The sequence below is a fragment of the Salvelinus fontinalis genome, chromosome 14 (assembly GCF_029448725.1).
Source record: "Salvelinus fontinalis isolate EN_2023a chromosome 14, ASM2944872v1, whole genome shotgun sequence".
Lineage (NCBI taxonomy): Eukaryota > Metazoa > Chordata > Actinopteri > Salmoniformes > Salmonidae > Salvelinus > Salvelinus fontinalis.
Window position 1 is genome coordinate 26,537,915 of NC_074678.1, and position 13,298 is coordinate 26,551,212.

General features: G+C 45.0%; 1 protein-coding gene across 5 annotated transcripts in view; it reads left to right on the forward strand.

The window, feature by feature from the left end:
* Positions 1-13,298, forward strand: part of LOC129810543 (F-box-like/WD repeat-containing protein TBL1XR1) — a 30,818-nt gene that overhangs the window by 15,011 nt on the left and 2,509 nt on the right. For 4 of the 5 annotated variants that reach the window (XM_055861125.1, XM_055861122.1, XM_055861123.1 and 1 more), the window contains 13 exons: positions 7,258-7,360; positions 7,609-7,754; positions 8,246-8,465; positions 8,656-8,830; positions 9,018-9,159; positions 9,481-9,544; positions 9,636-9,733; positions 9,893-9,953; positions 10,164-10,285; positions 10,422-10,496; positions 10,824-10,951; positions 11,255-11,420; positions 11,656-11,757. In XM_055861125.1, coding sequence (XP_055717100.1) covers positions 7,303-7,360; positions 7,609-7,754; positions 8,246-8,465; positions 8,656-8,830; positions 9,018-9,159; positions 9,481-9,544; positions 9,636-9,733; positions 9,893-9,953; positions 10,164-10,285; positions 10,422-10,496; positions 10,824-10,951; positions 11,255-11,420; positions 11,656-11,757 — 1,557 coding nt within the window. In that variant the 5' untranslated portion in view covers positions 7,258-7,302. The remainder of the gene's footprint in view (positions 1-7,257; positions 7,361-7,608; positions 7,755-8,245; positions 8,466-8,655; positions 8,831-9,017; positions 9,160-9,480; positions 9,545-9,635; positions 9,734-9,892; positions 9,954-10,163; positions 10,286-10,421; positions 10,497-10,823; positions 10,952-11,254; positions 11,421-11,655; positions 11,758-13,298) is intronic. The other variant, XM_055861126.1, reaches the window with a different exon arrangement.

Below are 13,298 nucleotides of genomic sequence, written 5' to 3' on the forward strand. Positions count from 1 at the left end.
CCATTGACAACACTTAGCTAGCAGACTTTTTTTTGGGGGGGGGGGTAGATGCTTTAATATTGCACATTGTGGATACTAGAAATGTAGTTATCTGCATAATTTCCAATACCACATATATTTTTTGGTAGATATCTATATTATAGGCCTAGGTCAAGCTAGATGACCAGTCAGTTTCTGCAGCCTGTTTCCCCTGCACACTAGAGTGTGTTATTGTAGCATCACAAGGCACTTTACCCGCCACATCCATCTTTAATCTGCTGTGACACTACCAGCGTGTGGCATGTAGGCCAAATGTGTATGCCCATATGTGTGTGCACATGTGTGCATTTGTGTTTTCATCTGTGTGTGTGTATATGTGTAGCCTACGTTTTAGCTCGATTTAAATCATTCTGAGATAAGCCGCTCTGTCTCAGTGTGAAACAATAGTTGTGGCTACAAAGTGAGTCAGCTCGGCTCCATAGGCAATGTGCATGTTATGTTCTATTAGAGCTGGGCGATGGGGCCAAAAATACATATTGCGATAAATTGCCTGAATTTATGCAATAACGATAATAGAACACTAAATTTATAACATTAATGTGCACCACCGTTTTTTTATTTTATTATCCTTTAAACTACTACACTAGTTTGATGGTTGTAGCCAGCAATTGTCCCATTAACAATCACCCATATTAGCAAACGTATTTCATTTCAAACTTCACATTTCTCTAGTATATGCTACTTATCGTAATAAACGATATCAGAAAATTGCCTGCGATGACTGATTTGTATGGTCGGTGTCAATCTTTTTCGGTTTATCGTCCTAGCTCTACAGTGGATATAGAAAGTCACCACCCCCTTTTAAAATGTTCACCTTTTGTTGCCTTACAGCCTGAAACGAAAACGCATAAAATCAGACTTTTTCCGGCTTTATTTACACACAATATCCAAGTGAATTGGAAAAGAATTTACTCTGAAAATGTATTACAATTAAAACCGTAAAATACCCCATTTGGATAAGTGAACACCACCCTGGGTTATTACTTGGTGGACTCCGCTTTTGCTTGAATTACAGCCATGAATGTCTTTGAATACGTCTCTACTAACTTATATTTGACCATTCTTCCTTGCAGAATTGTTCAAGCTCAGTCAAATTGCATGGTGTCCGATCATGGACTGCACTCTTCAAGTCATTCCACAGATTCTCGATGGGATTTAGGTCGGGGCTCTGACTGGGCCATTCAAGGACATTCAACTTCTTGTCCTTCAGCCACTCTATAGTTGCTTTGGCGGTGTGCTTTGGGTCATTGTCATGTTGAAACATGACCCATCTTCCCATTTTCAACTTTTTGGCTGAGGGCTGCAGGTTTTCCTCAAGAATCTTTTGGTATTTTGCATTGTCCATTTTCCCTTCTATCCTGACAAGCGCTCCTGTCCCTGCTGAAGAGAAACACCCCCACAACAGGATGCTGCCACTGCCGTGCTTTACTGTAGAAATTGTGTTCTTTACCGTAGGCATGGTGTTCTTTACCGTAGACATGGTGTTCTTTACCGTAGGCATGGTGTTCTTTACCGTAGGCATGGTGTTCTTTACTGTAGACATGTTCTTTACTGTAGACATGGTGTTCTTTACCGTAGACATGGTGTTCTTTACTGAAGGCATGGTGTCAGTTCACTGTAGGCATGGTGTTCTTTACCGTAGACATGGTGTTCTTTACTGAAGGCATGGTGTCAGTTCACTGTAGGCATGGTGTTCTATACTGTAGGCATGGTGTTCTATACTGTAGGCATGGTGTTCTTTACTGTAGGCATGGTGTTCTATACTGTAGGCATGGTGTTCAATACTGTAGGCATGGTGTTCTATACTGTAGGCATGGTGTTCTATACTGTAGGCATGGTGTTCTTTACTGTAGGTCTATACTCTATACTGTAGGCATGGTGTTCTTTACTGTAGGCATGGTGTTCTTTACTGTAGGCATGGTGTTCTTTACTTTAGGCATGGGGTTCTATACTGTAGGCATGGTGTTCTTTACTGTAGGCATGGTGTTCAATATTGTAGGCATGGTGTTCTATACTGTAGGCATGGTGTTCTTTGCTGTATACTGTAGGTCTATACTCTATACTGTAGGCATGGTGTTCTTTACTGTATGCATGGTGTCAGTTCACTGTAGGCATGGTGTCAGTTCACTGTAGGCATGGTGTCAGTTCACTGTAGGCATGGTGTTCTATACTGTAAGCATGGTGTCTGTTCACTGTAGGCATGGTGTCAGTTCACTGTAGGCATGGTGTCAGTTCACTGTAGGCATGGTGTCAGTTCACTGTAGGCATGGTGTTCTATACTGTAAGCATGGTGTCTGTTCACTGTAGGCATGGTGTCAGTTCACTGTAGGCATGGTGTCAGTTCACTGTAGGCATGGTGTTCTATACTGTAAGCATGGTGTCTGTTCACTGTAGGCATGGTGTCTGTTCACTGTAGGCATGGTGTCAGTTCACTGTAGGCATGGTGTCAGTTCACTGTAGGCATGGTGTCAGTTCACTGTAGGCATGGTGTTCTATACTGTAGGCATGGTGTCTGTTCACTGTAGGCATGGTGTCAGTTCCCTGTAGGCATGGTGTCAGTTCCCTGTAGGCATGGTGTCAGTTCCCTGTAGGCATGGTGTTCTATACTGTAGGCATGGTGTCTGTTCACTGTAGGCATGGTGTTCTATACTGTAGGCATGGTGTTCTATACTGTAGGCATGGTGTCTGTTCACTGTAGGCATAGTGTCTGTTCACTGTAGGCATGGTGTCTGTTCACTGTAAGCATGGTGTTCTTCACTGCAGGCATGGCGTCAGTTCACTGTAGGCATGGTGTTCTATACTGTAGACATGGTGTTCTATACTGTAGGAATGGTGTCAGTTCACTGTAGGCATTGCGTTCTGTACTGTAGGCATGGTGGCAGTTCACTATTGGCATGGTGTCAGTTCACTGTAGGCATGGTGTCTGTTCACTGTAGGCATGGTGTCTGTTCACTGTAGGCATGGTGTCTGTTCACTGTAAATATGGTGTTCGTCACTGTAAGCATGGCGTTCTTCACTGTAGGCATGGCGTTCTCTACTGTAGTCATGGTGTTCTCTACTGTAGGCATGGTGTTCGTCACTGTAGGCATGGTGTTCGTCACTGTAGGCATAGTGTTCTTTACTGTAGGCATGGTGTTCTTTACTGTAGGCATGGTATTCTATACTGTAGGCATGGTGTTCTTTACTGTAGGCGTGGTGTTCTATGCTGTAGGCATGGTGTCAGTTCACTGTAGGCATGGTGTTCTATAATGTAGGCATGGTGTTCGTCACTGTAGGCATGGTGTCAGTTCACTGTAGGCATGGTGTTCTATACTGTAGGCATGGTGCTCGTCACTGTAAGCATGGTGTTCTTCACTGTAGGCATGGTGTCAGTTCACTGTAGGCATGGTGTTCTATAATGTAGGCATGGTGCTCGTCACTGTAGGCATGGTGCTCGTCACTGTAGGCATGGTGTCAGTTCACTGTAGGCATGGTGTTCTATAATGTAGGCATGGTGTTTGTCACTGTAGGCATGGTGTTCTATAATGTAGGCATGGTGTTCTATACTGTAGGCATGGTGTTCTATACTGTAGGCATGGTGTTCTATACTGTAGACATGGTGTTCTTTACTGTAGGCATGGTGTTCTTTACTGTAGGCATGGTGTTCTTTACTGTAGACATGGTGTGCTATACTGTCGACATGATGTTCTATACTGTAGGCATGGTGTTCTTTACTTTAGGCATGGTGTTCTTTACTGTAGGCCTGGTGTTCTATACTGTAGGCATGGTGTTCTATACTGTAGGCATGGTGCTCTATACTGTAGGCATGGTGTTCTATACTGTAGGCATGGTGCTCTTTATTGTAGGCATGGTGTTCTATACTGTAGGCATGGTGCTCTATACTGTCGACATGATGTTCTATACTGTAGGCATGGTGTTCTATACTGTAGGCATGGTGTTCTATACTGTAGGCATGGTGCTCTATACTGTAGACATGGTGTTCTATACTGTAGGCATGGTGCTCTTTATTGTAGGCATGGTGTTCTATACTGTAGACATGGTGCTCTATACTGTAGGCATGGTGTTCTATACTGTAGGCATGGTGTCAGTTCACTGTAGGCATGGTGTCAGTTCACTGTAGGCATGGTGTTCTATACTGTATGCATGGTGTTCTATACTGTAGGCATGGGTTTCGTCGCTGTACGCATGTTGTCAGTTCACTGTAGGCATGGTGTCAGTTCACTGTAGGCATGGTGTCAGTTCACTGTAGGCATGGTGTTCTATACTGTAGGCATGGTGTCTGTTCACTGTAGGCATGGTGTCAGTTCCCTGTAGGCATGGTGCTCGTCACTGTAGGCATGGTGCTCGTCACTGTAGGCATGGTGTCAGTTCACTGTAGGCATGGTGTTTTATACTGTAGATATGGTGTTCTTTACTGTAGGCATGGTGTTCTTTACTGTAGGCCTGGTGTTCTTTACTGTAGGCCTGGTGTTCTATACTGTAGACATGGTGTTCAATACTGTAGGCATGGTGTCCTTCGCTGTAGGCATGGTGTCCTTCGCTGTAGGCATGGTGTCCTTCGCTGTAGGCATGGTGTCCTTCGCTGTAGGCATGGTGTCCTTCAATGTAGGCATGGTGTTCTTCACTGTAGACGTGGTGTTCTATATTGTAGGCACGGTGTTCTTCACTGCGGGCATGGTGTTCTATACTGTAGGCATGGTGTTCTTCACTGCGGGCATGGTGTTCTATACTGTAGGCATGGTGTTCTTCACTGTGGGCATGGGGTTCTTCAATGTAGGCATGGTGTTCTTCACTGTAGGCATGGTGTCCTTCACTGTGGGCATGGTGTTCTATACTGAAGGCATGGTGTTCTTTGGGTGGAAAGATGTATTGGGTTTTCGTCAGACATATCGTTTTGCATTCAGGTCAAAAGGTTACATTTTGGTCTCATCTGACCATAGCACCTTTTTCCACTTGGCCTCAGAATCTATAATATGCGTTTTTGCAAAGCTCAAATGACACTTGATGTGGCCTTTTTTGGGGATGTTTTTTGTCTTGCCACCCTCCCATCGGGGCCAGATTAATGCAGCATTTGTGATAATGTGGTCACATGCACACATTGACTAGTCTTTGCCATAAAGGCCTGAAGCTCCTTCAAAGTCGCCATTGGATTCTTGGTAACCTCTCTGATCAGTCTCATCCTTGCCCGGTTTGGAGGGACGGTCTGATCTATGCAGGGTCTGGGCGTCACCATCCGCTTCTTAAAAATGGTCTTAACTGTGCTCCGAGGGACAAGGCCTTTGAAATCTTTTTATATCCATTCCCTGATTTGTGCCTTTCCACAACTTTATCTTGTAGACCTTTTGAAAGTACTTTTCCGCCCATAGTGGATTCTTTGCTTTGAATTGCACTACTAAGCAGTGGAGTCCTCTATGAACAACTGTTTTTATTCTGAGCTAATCAAAGTCACTACAATTGATCACAGATGGAAGCCAATTAGCTTGATTTGTGATCTGGAAGGTGGTTGGTTATACCTCAGCAAATTTGGAGTATTCACATATCCAAATAGGGTATTTTACTGTTTTGAAAATATTTTTTGGGGTGGTTTCATTTCAGGCTGTAAGGCAACAAAAGGTGAACAGTTTGAAAGGGGGTGGTGACTTCGTATACACACTGTACATGTATGTTCTATTCTAAACCAAAGGCTGTAAAAGTGGCATGATCGGACATCATGCAGGACAGGAACATCTGAACCAGTGTTGTGAGCCATATTTTTTATATCAATTGTTAAAAGTATAAAAGATCATATGACATACCTACTACAATCACTTTGGGATGTATGCGAGTTGTAAACAACATCATTTCTGAGACTTGAGATGGGGCAGAGGTGTACATTTATTTTACAGGAAGGTGAAGTGCTTCATCTCTACAGCCGTGGCTCTCACTCTCTCAAAATAGACCAACACCTCATCACTTTGATATGGCGATGAAAAGGGAATGAACTACATCTCTAGGGGTGTGTTCAAGTATAAAAGCAGATGACAAAATTCTGTTCGGTTTGCAAACAAACCACATCCGATGACAGTTTTTGTCAAGAATAGGCCTACACGTTTCTTAAGAGAATTGATGATGGTCGACAAGGCATCGTCTGGGTTAGGGTTTGGCCGTGGTAGGCCGTAATTGTAAATATGAATTTGTTCTTAACTGACTTACGTAGTAGTTAAATAAATAAATAAATAAAATAAATACATTGAAACGTCCTCAATAATACTATCTTCAGTAGCTAGGACTACTAAGATTGGACCTCCTCTGTAGAGTTCTGTTATGGTTATGCTATGTTTTGACATGGAAATTAGAATGTGCTCCAGTATTCTACCGGAAATATGGCTCTTCAGATTTGAGGTATCTTTGGGTGAATGTACAGTTCTGCATGGCTGCCTATTGATTCGTTATTTCAGATGTCACTCTTGTGAAACACCAGTAGCACAGGTCCTGAAGTGGTTTCTCCAGAGAGAAGGATGTTTGTGCTCCTGTTCTATATCTCTCTGAATGGATGAACCCAGTTAAAACACTGTCCATTCTGTGGTCATGCTTGCTTGTTTGTCACTACCATGATTCTGCAAGGTCCCAGACTAGCCCTGTGCTGCTCCGAGTCAGACCTGGCTGAGATAAACACCACTGCTCTCATTGATGGACTACAGCCCAGAGCACAGCTCATCTATGGAAAGAGAATCCCCTTCCCATCCACCACTCACTCACTCACTCACTCACTCACTCACTCACTCACTCACTCACTCACTCACTCACTCACTCACTCACTCACTCACTCACTCACTCACTCACTCACTCACTCACTCACTCACTGTCAACAGAGATCCTGAGATTCTGTTTTTAACTCAACAGCGCCACTGCGGTGCAATGGTGGAAATGGGTACTACGCCTTGTTATTTGCCATGCTAGAGAGACGCACTGTAGCAGTGCTGCTGCTCCTGTCCACAGTTAGCACCCAACAGCAGGTCCCCGCTGCCCTGCCCTGGTGTGAACTGTGTGTACAGCAGATTGTGGAAGGATTTTTGCACACAGACAATGTGTTAGTGGTAGTGGCATCTTCTGGAAGGATATCTCCACTCTCTAGCCCTAGCTTCAGTTCTTACTTAGCAGCACTATGTAGTGTGAAAATATGTTGCTCTGAGTTTGGATAAACAACTGTCTCACCACCACCTCCTCCCTTCCCTTCAGGCCTGTGTCCTGTTTGCTGACCTCATGGTGTAACCAGGTATAAAGATGAGCATAAGCAGTGATGAGGTCAACTTCCTGGTGTACAGATACCTACAGGAGTCAGGTAGGCTCTAGCTGACGCTTCAACCACACATCTGGACACAAACGCAATTGAAGCCAGACAGCTGTCGAAATAATCTTAGCGTATATTCTCCTTATGTAATGTTCTATAGCTATTAAAGGGTGCCCTGAAAATGTGCACTCTGAGAACAACCACAGAGCTATTTGAAGTGTGCCATTTCCAGAGGCACCAGAGGGAGGGATTTGCTCTATGTAATGTGCTACTGACATGCTCCTCATGCCTCCTTACAGGGTTTTCCCACTCAGCCTTCACGTTTGGGATAGAGAGCCACATCAGTCAGTCTAACATCAATGGAGCCCTGGTGCCCCCTGCTGCCCTCATCTCCATCATACAGAAGGGCCTGCAGTACGTGGAGGCTGAAGTCAGCATTAATGAGGTGAGCTCATCTCCTCATTCACGCAAGTCATTATTATCACAGCATCACATCATCTTATCAGGGAATCTGTGGACTTTATTACTGCAAGTCAAGCTAACTGTGATGAAATGCAGAACATGGCATCGGTTTGATCAGAAAGCATATGAATGCAGTGCTAGGTTTCTGTTCTTCAGTTATCAACCAATGTAGCTTTATAATACATTGCATTAAGTTTTAATAGATGGTTCTCTAGTGATTTGTTTGGGTGTTTTATCCTTTAATTTAAGTCACAGGATGTTGGTGGCACCTTAATTGGGGAGGACGGGTTCGTGGTAATGGCTGGAGCAGAATTAGTTGAATGGTATCAAACACATGGCTTCCATGTGCCATGAGCCGTCCTCCCCTCAGCAGACTCAACTGGATTTAACCTACCATTGCTTACAGCTAAAGTAGTTATTTAGCGGTTTGAAGCCTTTGATTTTTAGTCTAACCAGCTTTTCTGCTGTCCCCAGGACGGTACACTGTTTGACGGGCGGCCGATTGAGTCCCTGTCGCTCATCGACGCGGTAATGCCGGACGTGGTTCAGACGCGGCAGCAGGCCTACCGAGACAAGCTGGCCCAGCAGCAGGCGGCCCAGGCCCCCCCAGCCAATGCCACCAACATGACAGCCAACGCCAAGAACGGAGAGAACACGGCCAATGGCGAGGAGAACGGAGCGCACGCCTTAGCTAGTGAGTCTCATATTAACCATAACACACAGAGAGAGGAAGAGGATAATGTCCCTAAAAGATTCTGCTATTAGTTCGATCTTTATGGCTGGTTTGGGCATGTTCTGTTATTTTGAACATCATTGTTGTGGTTGAGAATGTAATGTGAACTACCAAAAGAGTCAATGCCAATACTGGATGTTTTGTTATTCAGATCATGCACATGCTGATGAGGTGCTCTCTGTGTGCCATACAGACAACCATGCAGACTTGATGGAGGTGGACGGGGATATGGAGATTCCCCAGAACAAAGCCATGGTGCTCCGAGGCCACGAGTCAGAGGTGTTCATCTGCGCTTGGAACCCTGTCTCCGACCTGCTCGCCTCAGGGTCAGTGTCTCTCTCTCTCTCTCTGAGGTTATTGCATTAAGCTCAAATAATTAAAGTCCTATATTTATCCGTATCCTGGTTAGAGTTGCAAAATTATGGTAACTTTCCATGACCTTTCTGTGTTGCTATTTTGTTGTATTGTAATTGCTCTGGGCTGTGCTGACTGTCCCTCCCCTCCCTGTTGCAGGTCTGGGGACTCAACGGCGCGGATCTGGAACCTGAGTGAGAACAGCACCAGCAGCTCCACGCAGCTTGTTCTGAGGCACTGCATACGGGAGGGAGGCCAGGATGTCCCCAGCAACAAAGACGTCACATCATTAGACTGGAATGTGAGTCAGAGGTCTACACACACACAAGCCTGCTCCATGTTCCCGCCTCACAAATCCCATAACTTTATTTCCACATTTATGTCCACTGCTTCTGTTCTGAATGCTTTTACTATGAGCCACTTCAAACTGCTTTTATGTTTCAAAGCTTTGATCTTTTTTAATTACCCCAATTATTTTGAGGTGTAATATTGTTTTGTTGTACTGTAGGCTTGTTATTCTGGCAAGGGAAAGTTTCATTGAGCAGAATCATGTGCTGAACAATATGTATTTTGTATATGTATTAACTTAATTTATATGTATTATACCTCTTCTTCCCGACAGAGTGAGGGTACTTTACTAGCAACCGGCTCATATGATGGATTTGCCAGGATCTGGACAAAGGATGGTGGGTTGCCTCTTTTACCTCCTTTTTCAACTTAACATGTTGTCAGTTTCCGAAACGGTTGCCTCTCTAATATATATGATTTGAACCCTAGGTAATCTTGCCAGTACCCTGGGTCAACACAAAGGTCCCATTTTTGCATTGAAATGGAACAAGAAAGGAAACTTCATTCTTAGTGCCGGAGTAGATAAGGTAAGAACCCAACAGCCTTTTTATTTTTTGTTATGAGCTCAAGACATGAAATGCTATGATGACTCATTCACCTCTTCTGGTATTCAGGACTAAAAGAACATTCTGTTATTCTCAGGCGTGTTGTAATTGAGATGTTTTTCTTTGTGTTTCTCCCTCCAGACTACAATCATATGGGATGCTCACACAGGAGAAGCCAAGCAGCAGTTCCCGTTCCATTCAGGTGCACTGAATTATCCAATGGCTTCTTTCCTGACTCTTCATTAACCCTTACTAGACATGTATCGGTACATACTTACATGAATATATACAGTAAGGGTATTTTTGTGCCGACTCATTCCTAGTTTCTGTCAAGCACAGAAAGAAAGAAGTAGAGTTCTATGTTGTTGTTTATTCATTGTATTCTTCCGCTCCTCTTGTTGTGACTCCATAGCGCCTGCTCTGGATGTGGACTGGCAGAGCAACAACACGTTTGCCTCCTGCAGTACAGACATGTGCATCCATGTGTGTAAACTTGGCCAGGACAGGCCCATCAAAACATTCCAAGGACACACAGTAAGTCAGTCCAATTACCCCACAGCGTTACACTGCTCCTGCAGCCATCATAGAAGTACCATGCCATAGCCATTTTGTGCCGTTTTCTATGGGTCAGAGGCATTGCCTCCTCTGTCTGTGCTCCCCTCCGCTCCAGAATGAAGTAAATGCAATCAAATGGGATCCAACCGGTAACCTGCTGGCCTCTTGCTCAGACGACATGACGCTGAAGGTAAGTTATGAATGAAAACTGTCTAGCTACGTCCAGCACTCTTACGCTTAAGTATTGTCTGCGTTGTTGATTACTGTCCCTGTTAAATCAATTATATAAATACATGTGCACTGTAATGTTTTGCTCTGGATTATATATCATGTTTTGTATATATCACTCTATAATTTTCTCTATACATTTCTTCATTGTGATGATTTCCACTCAACAAATTGTCAACCTGAGAAATAAACCAAGTATAAAACCAACCAAACATTCTTATCTATCTGAACATTCAGCGTTTTAGATATTCACCATCACGTTAACAATCATGTCATTTTACCATGCTAGATCTGGAGTATGAAACAGGATACATGTGTTCATGACCTGCAAGCTCACAGCAAAGAGATCTACACCATCAAATGGAGCCCCACTGGTCCTGGAACCAACAACCCCAATGCCAATCTCATGCTTGCCAGGTACTGAAACAGAAGCACTGCTGCGCCCTCTATGTGGGCATTCATTAGTTTGGATGTGAAAGCAGCATTACTGGCTGTGATAACAGCGGTGTGGCCCTGTTAGAGGGTAATAGACTGATGACTACACTGTTTCTGGACCAGCCACAATGTATTTGTGCCCTGAACCAAAACTCTTCACCTGAATTGCCCCAGTTTTCATGCTTCTGAATTGGGGCTTTGTGTTTGAAGTCATCTATGACTATGAACTAAGTATTGCTTTTGGGGAGGAGGCAGATCGATGAGTGTTTTTCCTGTTCCCTACAGTGCGTCCTTTGATTCGACGGTGCGGCTGTGGGATGTGGACCGAGGCATCTGCATTCACACGCTAACCAAACACCAGGAGCCTGTCTACAGTGTGGCATTCAGCCCAGACGGCAGGCATCTGGCCAGTGGCTCCTTCGACAAGTGTGTTCACATCTGGAACACGCAGGTACAGCCCCGACACTGTCTTGCTATCTACCTTGCACGGAGTGGAGAACTTAGTGATATTAGCTTCCTGTATAGTTATGCAGTTAGTTACTTAGGTCAGTGGTAGTGCTTATTTTGGAGACTTTAATTAGGCTTTCGAATGGATTTAAATCTAAGAAAGCTATGGTTTAGCCTTTGGCTTGTGGTTGTTGATCTGAAACGATAACACTGTCTTTGCTTCCCTTTCCATTCCACAGACTGGTGCTTTAGTCCATAGTTACAGGGGGACAGGGGGAATCTTTGAAGTTTGCTGGAATGCAGCAGGTGACAAAGTGGGAGCAAGTGCATCAGATGGATCTGTGAGTACACATTTCTTAGCATTTTCATATACACTGCTCAAAAAAATAAAGGGAACACTTAAACAACACAATGTAACTCCAAGTCAATCACACTTCTGTGAAATCAAACTGTCCACTTAGGAAGCAACACTGATTGACAATACATTTCACATGCTGTTGTGCAAATGGAATAGACAAAAGGTGGAAATTATAGGCAATTAGCAAGACACCCCCAAAAAAGGAGTGATTCTTCAGGTGGTGACCACAGACCACTTCTCAGTTCCTATGCTTCCTGGCTGATGTTTTGGTCACTTTTGAATGCTGGTGGTGCTCTCACTCTAGTGGTAGCATGAGACGGAGTCTACAACCCACACAAGTGGCTCAGGTAGTGCAGTTCATCAAGGATGGCACATCAATGCGAGCTGTGGCAAAAAGGTTTGCTGTGTCTGTCAGCGTAGTGTCCAGAGCATGGAGGCGCTACCAGGAGACAGGCCAGTACACCAGGAGACGTGGAGGAGGCCGTAGGAGGGCAACAACCCAGCAGCAGGACCGCTACCTCCGCCTTTGTGCAAGGAGGTGCACTGCCAGAGCCCTGCAAAATGACCTCCAGCAGGCCACAAATGTGCATGTGTCAGCATATGGTCTCACAAGGGGTCTGAGGATCTCATCTCGGTACCTATTGGCAGTCAGGCTACCTTTGGCGAGCACATGGAGGGCTGTGTGGCCCCACAAAGAAATGTCACCCCACACCATGACTGACCCATCGCCAAACCGGTCATGCTGGAGGATGTTGCAGGCAGCAGAACGTTCTCCACGGCGTCTCCAGACTCTGTCACGTCTGTCACGTGCTCATGTGCTCAGTGTGAACCTGCTTTCATCTGTGAAGAGCACAGGGCGCCAGTGGCGAAATTGCCAATCTTGGTGTTCTCTGGCAAATGCCAAACGTCCTGCACGGTGTTGGGCTGTAAGCACAACCCCCACCTGTGGACGTCGGGCCCTCATACCACCCTCATGGAGTCTGTTTCTGACCGTTTGAGCAGACACATGCACATTTGTGGCCTGCTGGAGGTCATTTTGCAGGGCGCTGGCAGTGCACCTCCTTGCACAAAGGCGGAGGTAGCGGTCCTGCTGCTGGGTTGTTACCCTCCTACGGCCTCCTCCACGTCTCCTGATGTACTGGCCTGTCTCCTGGTAGCGCCTCCATGCTCTGGACACTACGCTGACAGACACAGCAAACCTTTTTGCCACAGCTCGCATTGATGTGCCATCCTGGATGAGCTGCACTACCTGAGCCACTTGTGTGGGTTGTAGACTCCGTCTCATGCTACCACTAGAGTGAAAGCACCGCCAGCATTCAAAAGTGACCAAAACATCAGCCAGGAAGCATAGGAACTGAGAAGTGGTGTGTGGTCACCACCTGCAGAACCATTCCTTTTTTGGGGGTGTCTTACTAATTGCCTATAATTTCCACCTTTTGTCTATTCCATTTGCACAACAGCATGTGAAATTTATTGTCAATCAGTGTTGCTTCCTAAGTGGACAGTTTGATTTCACAGAAGTGT